The sequence below is a fragment of the Chanodichthys erythropterus genome, chromosome 21 (genome assembly GCF_024489055.1).
Source record: "Chanodichthys erythropterus isolate Z2021 chromosome 21, ASM2448905v1, whole genome shotgun sequence".
NCBI lineage: Eukaryota > Metazoa > Chordata > Actinopteri > Cypriniformes > Xenocyprididae > Chanodichthys > Chanodichthys erythropterus.
In genome coordinates this window covers 15,462,182-15,485,240 of record NC_090241.1, presented here as the reverse complement: position 1 = coordinate 15,485,240, position 23,059 = coordinate 15,462,182, and the positions used below count along the sequence as shown (strand labels likewise).

The window sequence follows — 23,059 nt, the reverse complement described above, 5'->3', positions numbered from 1 at the left end:
TCACATCAACATCCCACCTACCTTAAATGACAATAATTAGCCTACCTTTCCTCTAAGCTCTGTATTTTGTGGTTCATTTTTGTAATGTCATTTATTTGAGCATATGAAGACTTCAGATGCAAAAGCCTCTAAGTACCGTCTGAAATTTTCTTCTAAAATGAGCATTTTTATCAAGCTCGTAAGTTTAGGTTCAGTAATTTCACTTTAAATGGCAATTAATAGGTCATTTTAAACATACGACATACGATTAAACATACGAGCTTGATAAGAATGCTCATTTTAGAAGAAAACTTCAGATGACACTTAGGGGCTTTTGCATCTGAAATCTTCATATAGTAATTTGTTAGTGCCATTGTTCTGTAAATGTTTGTAAAATTGACTTTTGCAGCCAGACTCATCTTATGGAGTGCTGCATTTCACCCTTTAACCGTTAGATGTCGCTCCGCTCATCTGTGTGTCATGCTGTATTATTCTCATGGAGAACTGGAACAACCAATCTCTCTCCAGTTTTATGCCAAATCTCTGTACTACAATCTTCAAAGCGATGTTAAAAGGTTTGGATAACGGGCCACGCGCGTTTAAATCGAATCTCTAATCTATACAGCACTGTTTTTTTTTTTTTTTTAGGTAGGCTAGTTTCTATTTATTAATTCAGTGTGCGAAGTTTTTGTTTGGACCTTTCCATCTTTGAGGACCATAACACGAAGGAAGCGGAAATTAACAGTCCGCTTGCTTTTTCCAGAGCTACTTCGGAGTCGGGAAAATGAACTGAAACAGTGAGCCGTTTAATATGATTTTACTCTTGTTAAAATAGTTTTATTTAGATCTTTTATCTTCAATGCGTAAGTGGGATCGGAGAGGGAAGACTCTGCACCTCTGTGACTTGGGTAAGTAGTGTTTCTGTTTGCATAAGAACTAATGTTCGACTCGTTTCAATCAGATCGATTTCTTGATAAAAAAAAATATTTATACGTGGTGGAAAGATAATAAATATATACGAAGGAAATTCTTTTCGAGTGGTGTTGGTGAATGATTTGCAAGGCTGAAAAGTTTAGTGTTAAAACAAAGGATCGCATATTCACAATCACATCATTGAACGAATCTGTTCATCTAACACTAACTATGTATAGCCTATATAGTAGGCTATCTTAACCGATTATATTAACACCTATTACAATACATATACTGCTGCAAACGTACGACGCGAAGCGACAAACCAAAACCCTCCTATTATAATCAACACTGTCCACAAGCGACGTGACTGTCGCCCAGGGCCCACATAGTTTAGCGCGAGCTGTCCGGAGGTCAGTCTGGACTGTCGCGAACTCGTTACATTGTTGCAGCGTGTTGACAGCTTGATTATAACTACAACCTTCTAGTATCTCACATCACTGTGTCGAATAGTGGATTGAACAAATCTTTTAAGTGAATCGTTCTCGTTCAATCCCATGCACCGACTCGTATTTTGATCATCAAGTCAGCGCGTGACTCCATTGGTTGCCTTTCCAGTCCTCAGACTGACAATAATAAGCACGAGCAAATAGCATTCGAGTGTGGACTGTGAAGGAGCATTTTCAATGGTTTGAACGTTTGGACGAATACACCCCTTTACTGAACGAGACTCGGAGGAGTGAGACTGAACGCGATACATTTCGTTAGTGAGCGATTCGAACTGTACGATTTTTACGTCAACAATCTGCTGACCGACTGAACGTCGTTCGTTCGTTCGTTCTGTTCGTTTCGTCACGTCATTTTTTGACAACGAGGAGAAAAGTGAGAATTATGACCATACACAGTTAAATTACGTTTACTGAAACTTAAAACTATTTTGTTTATTTTGTCCTCGGTAAAAGTCATGGCTAGCAGTTGAATAAATGAACGAATAAAATGAGCTACTTTGCTGTATGAGTAAAACGCAAATGGTCCTTAAACAAGCAAAAATATCTTATGATATTTTGTAGATACAGACATTTTAATAAAGCATAATGAGTGTTTTAACAAATCATTGATTCAACTAAAAAGGCCTCTGAACGAACTAGTTAGCGAGTCTTCTTAGTGAATCGATTCAAATGATTCAAATGAAAGGTAGTCTATGAATCAAAACACCACTACTGTGGAAAAGCTTTAAACGTGATCTTCAGACATGAATGTATGAAGAATTTGTTTGTACTTGAAATCAGTTGACATTTGTTGTGGGGCAAATGTGTCAGAGCTTAATGACTCAAAATCTCAGCAGCATCCAGTAACACCAAGACACCCCTCATTACATCTGATTCCTCTTATTGGCTCATAGTCAGTTGCAAGAAAACGTCAGCTCGACCCAGTTATTTCATGCCCTTTATATTTGCGTACATTGCACAGCTGCTTCACACCAGATCTGATTAAAAGGCAAAAAACAATCCTTTTTCCTGATGCTTTGTCCATATAGGTTAACTACAGTGTTAAAAATCTTTATGTCTGTCTGCAGGTTGACAGCACCCGAACAAGGAAGATCTGTCACTCCACGGACAGCAGGGACAAGAACAGAAATTAGGAGATTGAATCAGATCAGTTAGGGGTGTTATTCTGCCTGTAGAAACACTTCCTTCTGGAGCTTTATATCTGTCTCGTGTCCTCACAGTGCATGCCATGGAGGCAATAGCTAAATACGATTTCAAAGCTACTGCGGATGATGAATTAAGTTTCAAGCGAGGAGAGATTCTAAAGGTAAGTGCCATTTATTGCTGCAGCTTTTTTCTTCTTCTGTCTTACTGTATGATAAAGCTATGAGAAACCACTTATCTACAGAAATCTCTAGCTTATCTGTTTAACTTTAATTAGTGTAGAAAATATGCTGCATTGATTTCATACGTGCAGTGATGTTAAGTCAAGTCAATTATCTTATTTGTATAGTACTTTCTCAGTGTACATTGTTTCAAGTCAGCTTTTCAGAAAATCATGATGTTGATGTTTGTAATATCTTCATGCCTTACAGTCAAATTTAGCAGATTTGAGCTGGGCGATTATATAGTTTACTTTTTGGGAAGAGATAAACAATCAAGCAGTTGATGTGTGGTTGTAACTAGAAATTGTAGCCCACAATTGGTCTGCTGTTAGGAACTCAGTGACATTGTAATCATCTCTTGAGTATCATGTAACTTTGTTTATCTACTTGAAACACGTTAATAAATAAAAATGAGGGTTTTATTACATTTTGTCCATGTGTGGTAGCTTTGAGGCTATCGACCTTGTCAGAATACATATTTAAAACACTTTTAGGGGATTTGAACATTGAACAATGTTCTCTATAATTTCTCTAAAATTCTCTGAAAATGTATATACCACCTGCTATTAAGATGGTTCTGTAATTTCTTGTCCAAACTGAAAGTACAGTGGGCCAAAAAAAAAAAAAAATTGCTTTTGAAATTAGAATGAGAGGGTGTACAAGCCTTGTCAAAGGCATATATGACTTCTATTCAATCAATAAATCATCCATTATCATTTATATTTTTCTCAACTATAAAAAAAGAAAATGGCATTTCAGCTGAAAATCTTTGGTGGCTAAAATTTCAGTGCATGGTTTATTTAGCCCTTGCTGTTAAGAGGTTTAATAATTTTTATTTATTTATTTATTTATTTTTTGCAATGATTTATATTAATTTAATATAATTTATATTAATTAAAATGATGTAAGGTTGTAAATCTCAAATATTTCATTATATTTGTTGTTTGCCAATGCCCAGTTCTTTTTGGAAGGCAAAAAAAAGCATGCAATGGACTTCTACTTTTTTCTGTCTGCTGCCTTTGATGTCACAGCTCAGGATAATCACTAGTGAAGGGTTTGAGACTGTGCACATTCTTGTGGTGCCATCAGCCAATCCGTGTTGTCATGATATAATTTTAGTGTGGCTCTGTGATTAGCCATGACTAGTGATTAGTCGTATGGCATTTAGGTACAGATGATTGGCTCAAAACAATACGGCACTCATGAGCAAAGATGGCAGATACTGCACCAGGGGTTCTGTGCCAACCAAGCAACTGTCATTAAAATGAATGGGAATGCTAATGGATAGCTTTCAGACCTCCTTACCTGCAACTGACCAGCAAGTAGCATGCCATTCAAATATTTGGGGTCAGTAAGAATTATTATTATTGTTTATTTATTTATTTATTTATTTTTTGAAAGAAATTAATACTTTTATTCAGCAAGGATGCATTAAATATACATATTTTTTAAAGTGACAGTAAAGACGTTTACTTTTTTTTTTTTTTTTTAATCTGTTGTTTTGAACTATCACGATATTAGGAAAAACCTGACATTTTTATATTGTGTTTTTCTGCGATTATATATTGAAATATGAAAATATTTTATATGAAAATGATTTTACCAGATCTATTTGGAAAGAAGTAATTATTCTAGAATGGTTAGAGTGATTTTGTAGGGGAATAAGTCTGCATAGAAATTAATAAACCAATTACAAGCATAGATAAATATAATGGAACAAAGATACAAATGAAATACAGAGTGCATTATGTATTACAGCTAAGACTAACAGTATTCAGAAATTGAATAATCAAATATAAAATAACACTGCATAGACTTCACGATTTAAATTAAATCAAATGAATCTTTGTTAAAGCTACAAAAGTGATTTTCTCTGTGTATTTTGTTGTTTGATTAACATTAATGACACAGACAGCAGCAGGAAAATTAAGCTACTGTTACTTTAAGACTGAATGCACAGATCCAATAGAGTGGTGCAGGTATGACATCAGAACCCAGAAGACTAAAGGCCAGCTAGCGTCTGTTAAGCTAGATTTTGTGGTGTGTCCCACACGTTTGCACTTGTCGGACTCACATTTGCCGAATCAGCGTTGGGGCTTTTGGTGAAAGTGGGAACTTTGATTGGATGTTCAGTTTAGTGAATGAGTCACTGCACGAGAATTAAAGCGAATGTGATGAAAGAGAGCAAGTCAAGACGGCACAAACAGAAGGCTGTTCTAATGTTATGTTATCCTACCCGAGCTTTCCAAAACGCAAATATTTTCATAACAACATGAGCCACATAAAATGAAGAAACTTATGAAAGAAACTAACTGATATTCAAAATAGTAAACAAGTGCTGCTTTAAGTTTCGTATATCTGCTTATATCTTGTATATCCTTGTTTCAGTTTCTTTAGTTGAATGTGTAAATATGTGCTGTGTGCTCTCAATAACAAATAAACAAAATTGAGAAGAAAGCAAGCTTTTTTTTAATAAAGCACAAGAAAAGCATCTGATCATAGCAACGTGGATATGTTTGTTTGCACGAGCTCTGCACTTCAGCCCTAGTAAAGTCACGTTTATTTATATAGTCCTTTATACAATTGATCGCTTAAAATCAAGCAGCTTTACAATGTCTTGTTTAATCAGAAGTACAACTTAATTTTCTCCTATAAAGCAGCTATCCAGTGTGTTCATGTTTTCACTCATGGACCTCGACGGATTGAACAGGAGAAATTAACTGGAAAAGATTTCCATGTGAAAGAAGGCGGAGCCTCCGCGCACACCTAGCATCACAATCACCAGGGACAAATGGTAATACAAAGGTGTTTACCAGCTGTAGTGAACTCTTCTGGAAAGTTCGCTTTGGCAAGCTGTTTTGAACTCCCAAAACGAACTCCAAACAAACGTTTTTTTTTTTTTTTTTTTCCCGACTTCGCTTTAAGTATATCGGGGCCTTAAGGGGGTTTTCACACTGTTTTCACACTGTGCACATTTGCCATCTCCACCTCCCTCCACCCCTCTTTTGAGGAAACAGTAGTTTGCGAGCCATTCGTTTGTCGCTCAGATTGCACTCACTATGCGTGATAACACTGCACACTCACTCTCACTTGTATTCCAGGTATATAATCACCATTGTCATCCCCTACATGTGTTTTGTTGAACTAATGAAGTTGTCATTGGCTAAAACACATGCACATGTTATTTTACTTCCTGAACAAGTGTACACCAGAGTCTGAGTTTCTTTCACATTCAAGCGAATCGCTCCACAGTTCCAATGCATCCGAACTCAGTCCTCCTCCTATGGGTAGTCTTTGGGTTCGGTACCCCGGTGCGCTCCTAGGTCTGCATTACAGCTTTCACATTTTACCAATTTTGCATGGGGTCCATGCTCCGCTTTGTACTAAACTGCCAGTGTGAAAGCACCCTAATTCGCTGGTGGTTCCTTCAAGATTTCCCTGTGGGGTTTTATTATGGGGTAAATTACACACACCCACACAACCATAAATTGAAAAACCCCATTATAAAACCCCATAGGAAAATCACGAAGGAACCAGCTGCAAATTAGTCTTTCAGGTTCTGATGTCAATCCTGAACCACTCTATATATTGATATTGAAGCGCACATTGTGATATAGATGCTAAAATCATATATATATATATAGTACAGCAAAGAATCCTGAAAAAGTGTATCATGGTTTCAACAAAATATTAAGCTTCACGACCTTTTTCAACATTTATTATTTATTCAGTTATTCAGTTACATTTTAAAATATATTAACTTAGAAAACAGTTATATTAATATTAACATTATTATTATATTACTGTATTTTTGATCAAATGTAGCCTTAAGCAAAAGAGACTTCTTTCAAAGACCTCTTTCTGTCCTGGAAGGATTTTGGACTGGATTCAGGAGCGCTTGCCATCCTGCTTCAATTTAATTTAGGTCACGTATCAGCTATTCTTGCCCCCTGGACTTTTCAACCAGCAAAACGCAAGGCTTCAAAGCTGCACATCTTTCTCAACATTCCAGACAACTTTTAATCAGCAGCGTACATAAGTACTATCTGCTTTTGCATTCTGCCAACTAGAATATGATCACACACTGCCTTTTTCACCTGAGTTTAACTTAAAGTTTCTTAAAGAATTTTGGCACACAGTTGAAGGGGTAGATATACTGTGCCAAGTTTAACACTAGCAGAAGGTCAATGAAGGACCATCTCTCAAGAAAACTTTTAAACCATAGGGTCATGAGATGCATATTTTATTATCTTCAAAATCTAAATTTGCCAGAGTAACATGACAAAAAAATAAATGATTGATGTCTCCTGGCAAAAATTTCACAGACAAGGCTTAAGCTAGTCCTAGACTAAAATGCATGTTTGAGCTGTTTTAAATAAAAGTAACTTGCACTGACATATCTTAAAATATGTCAGTGCCATTGTTTTGTCTCAAGATGCACACCAGTAATGCTTTTTTCTAGGGTACGTTTATAAAAGCTACTTAAATACCCTACTTGAACTAAGGCCAAATCCTGGCTCAGTCTAAGTCCTGTCTGTGAAACCAGGCCATAGTGTCAATGACAGGTGGGATTAATTTTAGTAATCACTAGCAACTTTCCATATAATTGTTTTTTTTTTTTTTTTTTTTATAATTGATCATATTAAAATTTGCAGGAGTGTAAAGCAAGGAATGCCACACGTCTTCTCTGCTTGTTGCCTTTTCTTCATTGACTTCACCTCTTCAGAAAGAAAGTTTGGGGCTGAAGAGTGTTAGTCTTGGTATTTTTCCTCCCCTGCTCTTTGGCAATGCCTGCACAATCAATCAATCAATCCATCAATCCTTTTCAGAGCAATTTATGGAAGCCACAATGTCAAGACAAAAGATTCCATATTTTACCAGACCAGTTGTGAGTTTGCTGTCTTAATTGAATGTGTTAGGACTAATTGTATTATTGGAAAATAGTGCACACCCAAGGTGGTAACGTTGCCATAACTGGAGGCCACCACAAGTGTACATTATTTTTTTAATAATTCAACAATTCATTGTCAGTTATTCCTGTGTTACGTCAGTTATTTTATTTTTTTATAAACAGCCCAAGACTCCAAGGGCACTATTTTAACAATGTAAGCGCATGGTCTAAAGAGCACGGCACAAGTGCACTTAGGTTGTGTCCGAAACCACTTTTGCCGAATCCCGGCCCATGGTCTAAAAGGGTTGTCCCTATTCTCTTAATGAGTAATGGGTGTGTTTTGGGTGTAATGTGCAATAAACAGAGTCTCATCTCCCATTCCCTTTAAAAGTCAGTTGCGCTCACACCATGGCGGATTCGATATTTAGATGGCGGAATTTGCAAGTGGAAAAACTGAATGCTTCTCTAGCAAGGAAACGGATCTACTGGTGCATGAGGTTAAAGCGTGCGAGCAGACCATCTATGGGACAAGACAGATTCCACTAAAGCATTATTATCTTTATGCACACAATAATAATCGTTTTTATAGTAATCCTTTTATTTTTAATATTTGGCATGTTTGCATGCTGCTGCTCCATGTGTGTGTAAGCGGAGTGTATTCATGCCTCAAAAGTTGCTCATTTGCCTCAAAATACCAGCACGGCAACAGTGCGCCTGAGCACGCCTCATTTTCACTAGGGATGGGAAGATTAACCAATATGTATCGATACATGGTCATGCGCGTGCACGATGCGAGTGCATCGGTAGAGCAGCAGAGGATGAATGAAATTTTGGAAGCAAATCGAGATGGTTTTTCCGAGATACAGCTTATCCTTTTAATACAGAATGTATTTCTTTATTTATTAACAAGTGTTGTCAACCTGTTTTTTTGCGCATAATTTAATCGATCTACATAAAGTAGGCCTAAGCAAAGGACTTGCGGATGTGTGTACACTATAACTCAATGTATCAGCTGCGCGGATAAAGCCAGTGATGCGCCCAAAGGTAATTGTCAGGAAGCGCGAGGAGTAAGCAAAACAAACATGTCGGACGCCGAGATAATTTATCCTCCACTGAATTTTAAATCTAAAGTTTGGGAACACTATAGATTTTACAAGAAAGACGGATGACTTGACAAGACAGATGCAATTTGTAAAATGTGCCGCACATCTGTAAAATACACGCGCATTACGACTAATCTGATATAATCTGGCATTATACCTGCCCAACCCTATTTTTCACAAATGGGCGCAAAATGCATTTGCTATTTAAACAAAGTGGCGCAGGACATAAAAATGACTGCGTCGGGCTGAAACTAGCAACAAACACTTGCGTCACGCCTGGCGCTGCATTACACCGGGTGTATGATAGGGCCCCAAAACTTTTTAGAACTAGCAATGGAGGCTAGAGCTATTGTTATTGTGAAATAATTTGTAATATGGAACTGTGATGTTCTCAAGACCTGGTTGGAACTACTTTATCCACAGTTATTGAAGAATAATTAACACATTAGAATATCTGCCAGCCAATCAGAATAAAACATTCTAGGTTCAGCCATTCTGCCATGGTATAAGATGAAATTGAATGAATGAGACAGATACACATATAAATGAATCTGACTCTTGAGTTTGAATCAGTGCAACAAACTACTGAACTCGTGGTATAATATATGAACAATGTTCTGTTGAATAAGTAACAGAATTCTATTGGAAACATGGATTATATGGATGTTTCCTATTTTGCTGTTCTCTGTATGAGAATCTTTTTTTTTTTTTTTTTAAGGGGGAATAACAGCCTAAAGGTATCTCATGGGATAACAGCATTTGCTTCTAATTTGTTGTGAATATTCCTAAGCCCCAAGAGTCTGTTAGGTTGGCCTAGAAATCCTGGCTAATTACTGTATCAGCCTTCAGACTGCAGGATAGGATTTGATCTTCTCACTTGGGTTCTGTTTTGAACCTCCGGCTAGAGGGAACTCTGCTTTTTCCAGAGTCTTTTGTGATTTTGGTGCTTCCCCCACACCTCCCCCAAAGGCAGCATTGAACATTTTAGCTGTATGTCTGATATATTTATATATTTATTGCCCTACTTTCCTCGTTTCATGGGAATTGATTTTGCATTCATGGGAGTTGCACCAAAGAACATGCCACCTGCAAAATAAGAGGAATCCTCTCACATATATCTCCCTCTTCCTTTACACTCTCTCATGATGTAACAAACCCTTGACTTCATTTCATGACTTTTTTCCTTCATGAAACATTTTGAATAACATACTTGGCGTTCTTTTCCTTGCTACTACCTCAAAGGGAAATATGTATAATTAATTATGATGAAAGACCAAGATCTGGCTCAGATATAGTGCTACAGAAAGGATAAAGGCAGTTACTTTTTTTTTGTCCATTCTTTGAATTTTCGGTTTACATCATTATCTGAATAATCTATTGTATTCATGTGTCATTGCATAATTTAGGATAATTATTCCTTTAAACAGTTCGTAGACACTTTATGAGCCAGGCCGAACTCTTTTGCTTTATATATATATATATTAGTTTGCTCTCTGTAGTGCCCTGACAGAAGCCCTAGAAAGGATGTATTTTCAGTATTTTTAGCATCGTTCTCACTGACTTAGAACATTCATCCAAAAGTGCCTCTGGCACAAGGCAGAATGCCACTAAAAAGGTTCTGTGCTTTCAGGTTTGAGAATTTGACATTGCGTAAGAGACGTGACTAGCAATGCTACAGTCTGTACAGATAATATAGTTGCAGTTAAAGCTTATAGTTTCAGCCAAACACCTGGTTTATATGGGAGAGTATTAAGACAGCAAAATGCAAGGAGTGTTTTTTTTTTCTTTTTTTGTCCTGTTCTACTATTTGAGATACGTTGTGACTTTATTTAGTTAGTTTTGGTTATTTATTAATTTTTCATTTGAATACATTGTAACTCTTTGTGGATAGACATCAGCGATTATGCTTTTAAACAAATTGATGGATTCGATGGGTTCTTCTGGTGTAATCTGGTGCTATTGAGTGCAGGCATTTGGGTTGACATCACTTTTGTCTTTACTCGACAAAACATTATATTGCCCACACACTATGACTTTCAAGGTTGTCGGATTGCTGTTCTCTTAACACAACACAACTGTGTTTTGTCACTGATGTCATTTCCAGTCAAAACGCATTTCACACTGCAAGACTTAGATTGCTGACAGGTCTAGATATTTAACCTTCTAAATCTCTCTCAGGCATGTGTGCTTCGCTTACACCCGATGCCTGCTTTAGTGACCCATCTCTCCGTCTGTTACCGTCTTTTAACTGTACAGTTATGATCTTCTGTCTGAACATCCATGACTCACAGTACCAGACTGATTTTCATGCATCCTGCGCAGCCTCCTGTGCATGTGTGTCTGGAGTGTGTCAGCCTGTGATTAACTGCTTGGCCTTCAGGGGATGTTTGGACTTGTAATATCATGGCTGATGCCAGTCTGATATCATTGGTGGTGTCATTTATTTATTTCCAGAGGAATAAGAAGCAACATACAGATTAATTAAAATACATCAAACATAAATAAAATGAATCATCCTTTTCAGTGTGAAAAAAAAAAAAGTTACTGCACTACTTGCTGCTACTACTACTAATGATACACTGAACAAAATTATAAATGCAACACTTTTGTTTTTGCCCCCATTTTTTATGAGCTGAACTCAAAGATCTAAGACTTTTTCTTTGTACATAAGGCCTATTTCTCTCAAATATAATTCACAAATCGGTCTAAATCTGTGTTAGTGAGCACTTCTCATTTGCCGAGATGATCCATCCACCTCACAGGTGTGGCATATCAGGATGCTGATTAGACAGCATGATTATTGCACAGGTGTGCCTTAGGCTGGCCACAATAAAAGGCCACTCTAAAATGTGCAGTTTTATCACACAGCCAATGCCACAGATGTCGCAAGTTTTGAGGGAGCGTGCAATTGGCATGCTGACTGCAGGAATGTCCACCAGAGCTGTTGCCCGTGAATTGAATGTTGATTGCTCTACCATAAACCATCTCCAAAGGCATTTCAGAGAATTTGGCAGTACATCCAACCGGCCTCACAACCGCAGACCAGCCCAGGACCTCCACATCCAGCATCTTCACCTCCAAGATCGTCTGAGACCAGCCATCCGGACAGCTGCTGCAACAATTGGTTTGCATAACCAAAGAATTTCTGCACAAACTGTCAGAAACCGTCTCAGGGAAGCTCCTCTGCATGCTCGTCGTCCTCATCGAGGTCTCGACCTGACTGCAGTTCGTCATCATAACCAACTTGAGTATAGGGCTGCACGATATATCGCATGAGATTGTCACGCGCATTTCGTCAGTAAAGCCGGTTCCCTGATTACCGCTAAATCGCCATCACCTGCTTTCAAATGGAGTGGTATTTAATAGACAGAGCCATAGTTCACTGACAAGCCACGCAATATCGCGTTCATTATCGAAGGCGATTCATCTGCGACATGAACATGATATCGCATGGCTTGTCAGTGATCTATGGCTCTGTCTATTAAATGCCGCTCCATTTGAAAGCAGGTGATGGCGATTTAGCGGTAATCGGGGAACCGGCTTTACTGACGAAATACGCGTGACAATCTCATGCGATATATCGTGCAGCCCTACTTGAGTGGGCAAATGCTCACATTCGACGGCATCTGGCACTTTGGAGAGGTGTTCTCTTCACAGATGAATCTCTGTTTTCACTGTACAGGGCAGATGGCAGACAGCGTGTATGGCGTCGGTTTGCTGATGTCAACGTTGTGGATCGAGTGGCCCATGGTGGCGGTGGGGTAATGGTATGGGCTGGTGTATGTTATGGACAACGAACACAGGTGCATTTTATTGATGGCATTTTGAATGCACAGAGATACCGTGATGAGATCCTGAGGCCCATTGCTGTGCCATTCATCCACGACCATCACTTCATGTTGCAGCATGACAATGCACGGCCCCATGTTGCAAGGATCTGTACACAATTCCTGGAAACTGAAAACATCCCAGTTCTTGCATGGCCAGCATACTCACCGGACATGTCACCCATTGAGCATGTTTGGGATGCTCTGGATCGGCGTATCCAATATCCAGCAACTTCGCACAGCCATTGAAGAGGAGTGGACTGACATTCCACAGGCCACAATCAACAACCTGATCAACTCTATGCGAAGGAGATGTGTTGCGCTGCGTGAAGCAAATGGTGGTCTCACACCAGATACTGACTGGTTTTCGGACACAGTAAAACTGCACATTTTAGGGTGGCCTTTTATTGTGGCCAGCCTAAGGAACACCTGTGCAATAATCATGCTGTCTAATCAGCATCTTGATATGCCACACCTGTGAGGTGGATTGATTATCTCAGCAAAGAAGTGCTCACTAACACAGATTTAGACAGATTTGTGTATTTGAGAGGAATAGGCCTTTTGTGTACATAGAAAAGATCTTTGAGTTCAGCTCATGAAAAATGGGGGCAAAAAAAAAAAGTGTTGCATTTATAATTTTGTTCAGTGTATTAAGTTTGAATTGGTGCTGTCTGTCTAGTCTCAGATACTAAAGGCGATTTTAATTCTTTCCAGCCAGCATCAGCTCTTCATTGCCCTTGAACACAAAAATAATCTGTTTAGGTAGGTAGGCCTGCTGGAAAGGGTACATGCCAGACATGAGGTGAAAATCTTTGGATTAGAGGATATTATTAGCCAAATATGATTTGCCTGTATAGTTAATTTAATATTTTGATTATCACTGAATTAAGATCCTGCAAAATTTCACCCCCCTGCCTGAATACTTCATTTTCCATTTTTGTCTCATGAGCAATTATGCTTCCTTTGTCTTCCATAAGTGCTTTAGGCACATTGGACCATATTTCCTAGAAAAATTGTAATGGCCTACATTTTCCAGATTGGTTGTGCAGTGTGACCAAAACCTTACAATGTTGTAATGCTTTATTACTGTCACATTATATATGCTACCATTCAAAAGTTTGGGGTCAGTATTTATTTTTATTTTTTTAAAGAAATTAAAGCTTTTATTCAGTAAAGACATATTTAATTGATCAAAAGTGACAATAAATAAAAAAATCTAATTAAAAATTTTCATTTGAACTTTCTATTCATCAAAGAATCCTGAAAAAATTAAGCACACAAAAATATTAAGCAGCACAATGGTTTTCAACACATACAATAATAAGAAATGTTATTTGAGCTGAAAATCAGCATACTAGAATGATTTCTGAAGGATTATGTGAAACTGAAGACTGGAGTAGCCTAATGGGTGCTGAAAAATGTAAACACTTCAAAATATATTAAAATACAAAACAGTTATTTTAAATTAATAATTTAACATTTTTTTTTCTGTCAAATAAATTGGTGAGCAAAAGAGAATTTTACCAAACTTAAACCTTTAAGCGGTAATGTATTTTTGGTGGATAGGGCTGACCGATATATCGCATGCGATTGTCACGCACATTTCGTCAGTAAAGCCGGTTCCCTGATTACCGCTAAATCGCCATCACCTGCTTTCAAATGGAGCGGCATTTAATAGACAGAGCCATAGATCACTGAGAAACAACGCAATATCGCGTTCATATCGCAGATGAATCGCCTTCGATAATGAACGCAATATTGCGTGGCTTGTCAGTGAACTACGGCTCTGTCTATTAAATGCTGCTTCATTTGAAAGCAGGTGATGGCGATTTAACGGCAATCAGGGAACCGGCTTTACTGACGAAATGCGCGTGATAATAGCATGCGATATATCGGTCAACCCTAGTAAAAAGTGTATTACATATTAAGTAGCCATCTAGTTGTCATGGTTCTGTTTAGTTAGTTTCATTTTCATGGTCTTTTAATTTGTTACTTTCAGTCACGTTTTTCCTTTGTCTAGTTTCCCGCCACTTATGAGTTGTCATTGTTACTGATATGATTAGTTCACTATTTTCAACTGTGTCTCCTTATCAACCTTGTTTGTAACACTACTTAAGTTTTTTTGGTAGTATGTCTATTTTTGGATTACCAATTAAATTAATTACTTAATCTCATTTTTCCTTTTTTGTTTGGAACTTGAGTAACAAAAACTAAACAGTTTTATGTTAACTAATATTTGAGATCAAAAGAAAATACTATAAAACAAAATACATATAAAACAAATCATTTAGAATAATTTCTGATAGAATGAGCCATGTTAGAAGACAATAAAGTTTTCAGAGCCGATAGCCTCATGGACAGTGCTCCGACATATGGTACAACTGTGTCAACCCGAGTTTGACTCTCGGCTCGAGTTTCTTTGCCGATCCTGTTCCTCTCTCTCCACCCTGTGATTTCCTGTCTGATCTCTACACAGTCCTATCCAATTAAGCCATAAAAAGACCAAAAATATAACTTAAAAAAGAAGCCAATAAAGTCTGTACAGTTATGCACAAGATAGTCTTGGTCAGTTGTAGTTTGTTTCTATCATGATAATGCTTCATAGTGTTATCTGAATTGCACTGCATTCTCTGGTGCTCGCATTGGTGTTATTTGTTTGTTCTAGGCAGGGTGAGTAATAATGTGATATTCACATGAGCCGTTAGCAGTCCATTGTGATCCAAGCTGGGACAGCACCACAAGACATAAGAGCATAAAACAATCTAATAATCCATTAGTTTTCTATTCTTTTACTAAGTTTTTGCATTACAGTAATTTATGTAGCAACGTGTCACATACGCTAATATAGAACATTCACTCACATGTGTGCGTTTACAGCATCGTCAAAGGTGGCTCATGCAATTGGATTTTGGAGCAAAAATATTCATTTTATATTATGCCTTGAGTCACATGCACAGGCACGTCTTGGGTTGTGAGTGTTTGTGTGTCAGTATGAATGGTCTTGGATTTCTAGGGACAGAGCTTGTCAATATTAAGAGCAAGCTGGTTGACAGATGTGGTCAGAGGCCTTGTGACTCAGCTCTCTCCCTGCATGAGTGTTGTCAACACCTCCAGGCTTACACTCTGTCTTAACCAGGCATGACATGACAACTATGACCAGAAGTTATTCAATTTCACAGAGAGTCAAAACACCAGCAACTGGTGGTGATTTTATGCAAATGCAGCGAGTACCAATAGGAATAAATACTTTGTGTCCATTGAGGTAGTGTAGTGGCATGTAGGCAAGACAGAGAAGTACATGTTACTGTGAGCGATTTACCTTCCGTATGGTTTGTCTCTGTCAACATTTCTGATGAGATCATTGGAGTACTCAGATACTTTTGCCCATCCCCACTAGTGGCCAACAATACTGCGAAAGTGTGAATGGGGCCTAAATACTTTCGTTCACGTTGTTCCAAACCTTTCTTTCTGACTGGATTATTATTATTATTATTTTTATTTTTTATTTTTTTTCTTTCCATACACTGGAAGTCAATGGTAACTGAAATGGGTTACCAACATACTTCAAAATATCTTCTTTTGTCCTCTGCAGAAGAAGGTCGTACAGTTTTGGAATGAGATGAGGGTGTGTAAATGATGGCATTTTTCGGGGGAAAACTATTGTTAGTATTATTAGTATTATAAGTATTATTATTATTATTATTATTATTATTATTATTATTATTATTATAATAAATAATAATAATATCTTATTTTATTGCTATCATGTGTTACACACACCAACTCCCTGTACTCTATATGGGCGCAAATGCACCATCAGTATCTAAACTGTTCATGTGTTGTACTTCCCCACTCTCTTTCTGTTGCTATGCTCTTTCTGCCTAGCAACAGTGCTTAGCTGCGGGCAAGCATGCTGCTGGTAGTATGATGTCTGAATAGGGATTTATTGGTTGTGGATTGGGGCCGGCTGACATCTCTGAGCCACAAACCAGTGTTTTAGTATTTGGACTTGGTGTGGGCATCACATTCAGCTATCTGTCTGCTGTATTACTTTTTGTCTTTTAACAAAGCTTGCTCTGATTCTGTGTTGTGTCTAATACCAGTTTTCATCCAACCACTGCAAGGGGTTTTACTGGAAAGAGACAAAATTGGGGCAAATTTTGCATATGCAAATTCTCCTCTGCACCCACACAGAGATTTCCTAAAATGTAGATTACTTTCTTTCACCAAGATTAAAATAGTAAAAACAACAACAACAACAACAACAACAACAACAACAACAACATTATTTTCCACTCTATTTGTTAGTGCTTAGAGTTCAAGTAGATTTAGTATGTCTTTTTTAACTGAGACGGTGCATTTTTCCCACCAAGACCTACTTTAATTTTTTTTTTTTTTTTTTGGGGTGGGGCGGGGGTTGACATTGTGGCTTGTTTATATATTCACTATTTTTCTTGAACGCAAAGAAAAGAGGCGCCATAGCATGGTTGGTGTGAGAGCAGATTAATGGTTGTTTACAGAGAGTGAAGGGATGGGGAGACCATCTTTCAGAGCTGTGAGAACGTTCCAGGCTATAGGATAATAATCCCATTTATCTTAGATTGTTGTGTCATAACATACTTGACTTAAGCAAGACTGAGAGTGTGTCTTTGAGCCTGAAGTAATCACATTAAGTGATGCTTTTCATATTTGTTGACTTAATCTTTTTCAAATGAAAGCCCTCCACCTCTGAGGTCAGTAATGGACTCCTCTCATTATTTCATATTGGAAGGTGATGGTCATCATCACAAACGGTACTTCAGTTATGAAAGAGACATGAAATGCCAGCCATCAGGACTGATGGTAATTGTCCACATCTTTTTGCGCAATTCATCTGGTTTAGTTTTGCAATTTCACAAAACAGGGAGTGTGCAATGTATTTCTCATTAGTGCCAGAGAAGTCTTGTGTATACAGGATGTTATGTGTGGCTTAAAGCTGAAATGATGGATATTTCCTGTATGCTATTTATGGAGCAAGGCCTTGGGTTTTAAACACCACAGCCAGTGATATAATTGGCTCCATTGCTCCTCTGTGTTCTGAGGGAAGTGTCTTCTGTGGGCTGACTGGAGGTTTACTGCGTGGACACTGTGTAATAACAACATGCTGGTCAGGTTTTGAAGTGTCTATTGTTTTGCCATCAGGTTTTAAATGAGGAATGTGACCAGAACTGGTACAAGGCAGAACTCAATGGAAAAGAAGGATTCATCCCTAAAAATTACATTGAAATGAAGCCACATCCGTAAGTGTTTGCTCTTTTTCGTCACCAAAAGAATAAATATGTGAGGAAAACAATCTTTACAAGGGTTAGTTCGTCAAAAAAATTCAAATTATTTAATCAATTATTCATATACATGTCATTACAAACTCATAAGACTTTTGCTTATTTTCGAAACACAAATGAAACCTTAGAGATTTCTGGCACTCCATCAAAAGTTCAACCAACTAAAACTTTGACACTTCAAAAACTTTATAAAGACATTGTGAAAGTAATCTATGTGAATCGAGTGGTTTAATTCAAGTATTCTGAAAAGACTCAGTCATTTTTATATGATGAACAGATTTAATAAAGATTTAACATCAAAGCACATACATGAAATATTGTACATTGGAAGCTCATCCGTACTTTCTTAGCCAATAAGGGTTGTTCTGAGCATCTGTGAGAACCAATGAGGTTTTTTTTTTTTTTTTTTTTGCATGCCTCAAGCAAGAAGTGTCTTGGTTTGGTTGAATGGACTTTCAGTGTAGGGACAGAAATCTCTCGGGTTTCATGAAAAATATTTTCAGTTGTTTCAAAGATGAATGGAAGTCTTTTGGGTTTGGAACAACATTAGGTTGAGTAAGTGATGAAAGAATTGTCTTTCTTTTTTTCTTTTTTTTTTTTGGTGAACTATCCCTTTAATTCATTATTTATACAAAGAAAGACACAGTAGTATATGTAGGAAAATAATGCAATAACCATATTTAAAATGACAGTGTTGAAATGGATGTGTTGAAGGTCTTTAGTTGTTTCTTTTTGTTCCGTTTGCTGAACTCTGCAGTTAAAAGTCAGCTCTTGTTACATATTGTCAATGTAATGTCTGATTTAGTACCCTATAATATGAATCCATGCCTTTCTTAGAACAGTAATTCTCATCTAATATATACACACACTATATCTAATAAATACACAAGTTAAACTTCTTATTTTCCTGTCTGTCCAGTAAACCTGGACACTGCAGATGTTTTTTTTTATTCTTTATTATTCATTAAAGATGTGCTTCTCAGTGTCATAGAATTTCTCATTTGAAAAACTCTTGTATAATTGGATGTCACCAGTACATTCGACAACATCTTAACCATTGCTTTGGGATTTGTTCTGAACACACAGCTGGTTTTATGGGAAGATTCCCCGTGCAAAAGCAGAAGAAATGTTAAATAAACAGAGACACGATGGAGCTTTTCTCATTAGGGAGAGTGAGAGTGCACCTGGAGACTTCTCACTGTCTGTCAAGTATGTATTTGTCATTCTGTTCTTTTCTATTCTACTCAGTTTTATTTCTCTGTGCCAAATAACATTGCCAATTTATATGTGACTGTTCTGAAGTCAGAGTAATAAACACTTAGAAACAGAGGCTGCTGATTTTGAAATTCCGATGCAGTAATTGAATCTGTTCTTGTAAATAGGGGCATGTCAATGAATAATTGATACAGTGCAGCACAAAATATGGCTGTTTAAGCACTTATTTCGAATTCTTTTGTGTAGTTTCTAAACTAGGCCAACACTGTCTGAATCATTCAAACAGTTCTCCACAGCTGCAGACATCAGAGTTCATGATAAACTGATTTTTTTCTTTTTCTTTCTTTTTTTTTTTTTTTAACTATAATTGCAGTATCCAAATGCTATAAATGCAACCGGTTATGATGTAATTCTCTAAACACTGTTTTTTTTTTTTGTCCCCCTTTCCCATAGATTTGGGAATGATGTCCAGCACTTCAAAGTCTTACGGGATGGAGCAGGAAAATACTTCTTGTGGGTGGTCAAATTTAACTCGTTAAACTCTTTAGTAGATTATCATCGGTCCACTTCTGTGTCCAGGAATCAGCCCATTTTCCTCAGGGACATTGAACAGGTACCACAGGTAGGATTGAATCAGTGCTGGAACATTTTACAAATACTGATACACTTTGGTGTTCACTCATTTTTAAAGGTGCAATGTGTAAAATTTGGGAGGATCTATTGACAGAAATGCAATATAATATACAAAACTATGTTTTCAGTGGTACATAATGAACTGTTATGTTTTTATTACCTTAGAATGAGATATTTCTTCTCGTACACCACGGATCCCCGCTCCATGTCAAGTTGCCATTATGCGCCGGCATGTTTCTACAGCAGCTCTAAATAGACAAACACTCTACAGAGCGCGTCACTATGTTGTTGTTCTTCTAAGCTGTTTGTGTTTTTAGAGGCAGCTTGCATCGTCACTACGTTGAATATGCACAAAGTAGTAGTAGTAGTGGTAGTCGTCGTCTGGTTTATTAGCAGAGACTGTTCTTTGTTAGAAGTAAGAAGAAACCTCATTGCTTCACACAAGCTACTCTCTGCTCGACATGCCAGCCAGACAGCCATCGTAGCTTCTCCGAAAGAGTGGCGTGTGACTCTGCTGTTAGTTGCAGTTCGCAACCTCACCACTAGATGCCCCTAAAATGTACACACTGCACCTTTTTTAAAGCATTAAACGCACAAATCCCGTATTTTTGTAACACCTTCTTGACAAAATCCAACAAATAAAATCATACAACATAATAATTTTTATATAATCAATAGAATTTACGTAAATAAGTATAATATATGTATAATATTATAAGTATTAAAAAGATAGTTTTTAATGATAAACTCATTTTACTTATCAATAGTTACTTATCAATTTAGTTGTCACCCTGTTACGAAATGATTTTCCCCTTGATAACAAACTGCGACACTTGATTAAAACTGTGACGCCTTTCCCCCAAATTGTAGTGTTGACGGCATGTGCAATCATTCAAATGTCACAAAAGAACATTTCAGCACTGTTCGTTCACCTCTCTGTGTGTGTGTGTGTGTATGTATGTATGTATGTATATATATATATATATATATATATATATATATATATATATATATATATATATATATATATATATATATATATATATATATATATATATATATATATATATATATATATATATATATACACACACATTGCCTTTGCAGAGATTTTTTGTGAAATGTTGTGGTTGTAGTGTATAGTCAACATTTTGGAAGGAACATAACAACCATTTCACATCTAGAAATGTAATTTCTTAGTGCACCAACAAAATAGTGAAATTACACATGGGAATCAGAGTTAAATAAGCAGGAGAACTCTCCAAATCTCTGAATGTATTTCCAGAAAATATAGTTTTGTGAGAATCACCCTTTCCGGATATAGCAAATGATGGCAAAATAAACACGTTAATCAAGATGAATGATGTATGCTTAATTTCTCGATTAGTACATGATAAACACAGTTATGATTGCAGTCATAACAAGGCATTAGGTCAGATTGAGTTTAAAACAATGTCATAATTTGTAATATTTCTCAACATTCCTACTTCTTTTCCACAGCATTCCACATATGTTCAAGCTTTATTTGACTTCGACCCTCAAGAAGATGGAGAGCTGGGTTTCAGGCGTGGAGATTTCATCCAGGTCTTGGATAACTCTGATCCTAATTGGTGGAAGGGGGCTTGTCACGGACAGACCGGAATGTTCCCTCGTAATTATGTCACACCTGTCAATCAAAACATGTAACTTTAAGAGAAAATGTTTGCCTGTTTAAAGCACTTGTGGACTTCCAGCTGGGTTGCCACGGAAACGGAAACCACAGAGTGGAGAGAAAAGGCTCAATTGGTGATGTGGATGTCGATTGGCCGAAAAAAATAGAGACTGTGCTGTTTGAAGTGTTTGACATTTTATGAAGCACTATTGGCTGTGTGAGAAGAATGTTCCAGACTGATATTTCATTCATTTACTGTGTATCACACATCAGCTATGTTTTATATGCAACTTTATTTCATGTTATATGACATCTGCTGTACTAAAAAAAGTCTTATGCCACAAAGAAGAGGTTGATATCACTCAGCACGCCACTACGTTACAGTTTTGCACCAGGATTCATTTTAAAGCACATTATCTTTGATTTGTATTGTTAAAATGCATCATGAAATTTTCATGCTTTTTTTTTTTTTTTTTTGTATTTTGTCGTGTTTCCATAAGTAGTGTTGCTGTGTTATTTGGTGTAAGATGATCAAGCATAAACTCATTTCATGCCATAGTAAAATTACATGTTTAAAATTACATAACGTCTTTTTCTCTTAAAGGGACAGTTCCCCAAAAAAATGAAAATTCTGTCATTATTTACCGACCCTCTTGTCATTGCAAATGTGACATATCATTTGTGTTCCACAGTAGAAAATTGGTTCTCATAGGTTTGGAACAATATCAAAGTGATGCCAGAATTCCTATTTTTTGTGTGAACTATCCCTTTAAATCAAAATAGCTTGAAAATAATGTAATGGTGCCAAAGCGTCTGTAGCAGATCAGATCAATGATCAAATGTAAAAAAAAAAATTGGAGCATTTCATGAATCCCTTTAAAATGCCACTGGATGTGATTCCATTTGGGATCTTCATAGAGTATGTTGGATACTCTGAATGATTCCTGTTTAAATTACATAGAATAAAGATATTTCCAGTGAAACCTCCCAATGCTATTTTTTTTTTTTTTTCTTTTTTTTTGGAAAAATATTAGTTTGATATCAAATGTTTGATTGCTTGGTAATGAAAAAAAAAACAAGAAAAAAATTAAAAACAAATTAAATTATCTGGTCTTTGTACCATCTAGACTCTAGAGTGATGCCATATAACTAGTAACAAAGGGCTGATTTTTTTTTTTTTTTTTGCAATATCATGAAAGTTAATTACACCATTTACAGGGGGCATTGGGTGCCTCCTTTTGAAGCTGCAGGCTGTACACGTGTCTGATGTTATTTGAGATATTCCTTTTTTTCCCTCTCTCTCTCTCTGAGTTTGTTTATTTTTTGAGTTTGTCATTATGTGGCCCCAGTTTAACTAAAAGAAAACTATCAAATGTATTCACTAACGTGTGCCAATTTTTGATGCTGAATTTTTTGTGTAAAGCTGTAATATACATTTTAATAGAGACTTTTAAGCTTCAGTTGCTTTCTATTTAATCCAGATAATTTGTTCTCTCTGTGAGATTTTACTCCACTCTTCCACCAAGGCACTTTAAAGTTCTCTAATGTCTGGGGGGACACATGATTACATGTGGTTTGAAACTGCGAGGACGATCAGCTGTCCTTCCTGTCTCCCTGTAGTATAGGCGTTTTACAGTACGGACATTGCGGTTTT

The 23,059-nt window shown here is 36.9% G+C and overlaps 1 protein-coding gene across 2 annotated transcripts; it reads left to right on the top strand.

Moving 5' to 3' along the window:
- The first annotated feature begins 491 nt into the window (after positions 1-491).
- On the top strand, positions 492-23,034 carry grb2a (growth factor receptor-bound protein 2a). 2 transcript variants are annotated; one of them, XM_067373431.1, is made up of 6 exons: positions 492-887; positions 2,468-2,706; positions 17,767-17,864; positions 18,993-19,115; positions 19,575-19,734; positions 21,255-23,034. In XM_067373431.1, the coding sequence occupies exons 2-6, from the start codon at positions 2,629-2,631 to the stop codon at positions 21,438-21,440; spliced, it is 645 nt and encodes a 214-aa protein (XP_067229532.1). In that variant the 5' UTR covers positions 492-887; positions 2,468-2,628; the 3' UTR covers positions 21,441-23,034. The 2 variants fall into 2 exon arrangements, with proteins under 2 accessions (XP_067229532.1, XP_067229531.1); XM_067373430.1 differs by having other exon boundaries at positions 19,575-19,743.
- The last annotated feature ends 25 nt before the right edge of the window (positions 23,035-23,059 follow it).

Excerpts from the sequence above, each read along its gene's own strand:
- grb2a (XM_067373430.1), top strand. The coding sequence starts at position 2,629 with ATGGAGGCAATAGCTAAATACGATTTCAAAGCTACTGCGGATGATGAA. Across the intron at positions 2,707-17,766 it reads AGCGAGGAGAGATTCTAAAG|GTTTTAAATGAGGAATGTGA; the intron begins GTAAGTGCCATT and ends TTTTGCCATCAG. Across the intron at positions 19,744-21,254 it reads ACATTGAACAGGTACCACAG|CATTCCACATATGTTCAAGC; the intron begins GTAGGATTGAAT and ends TCTTTTCCACAG.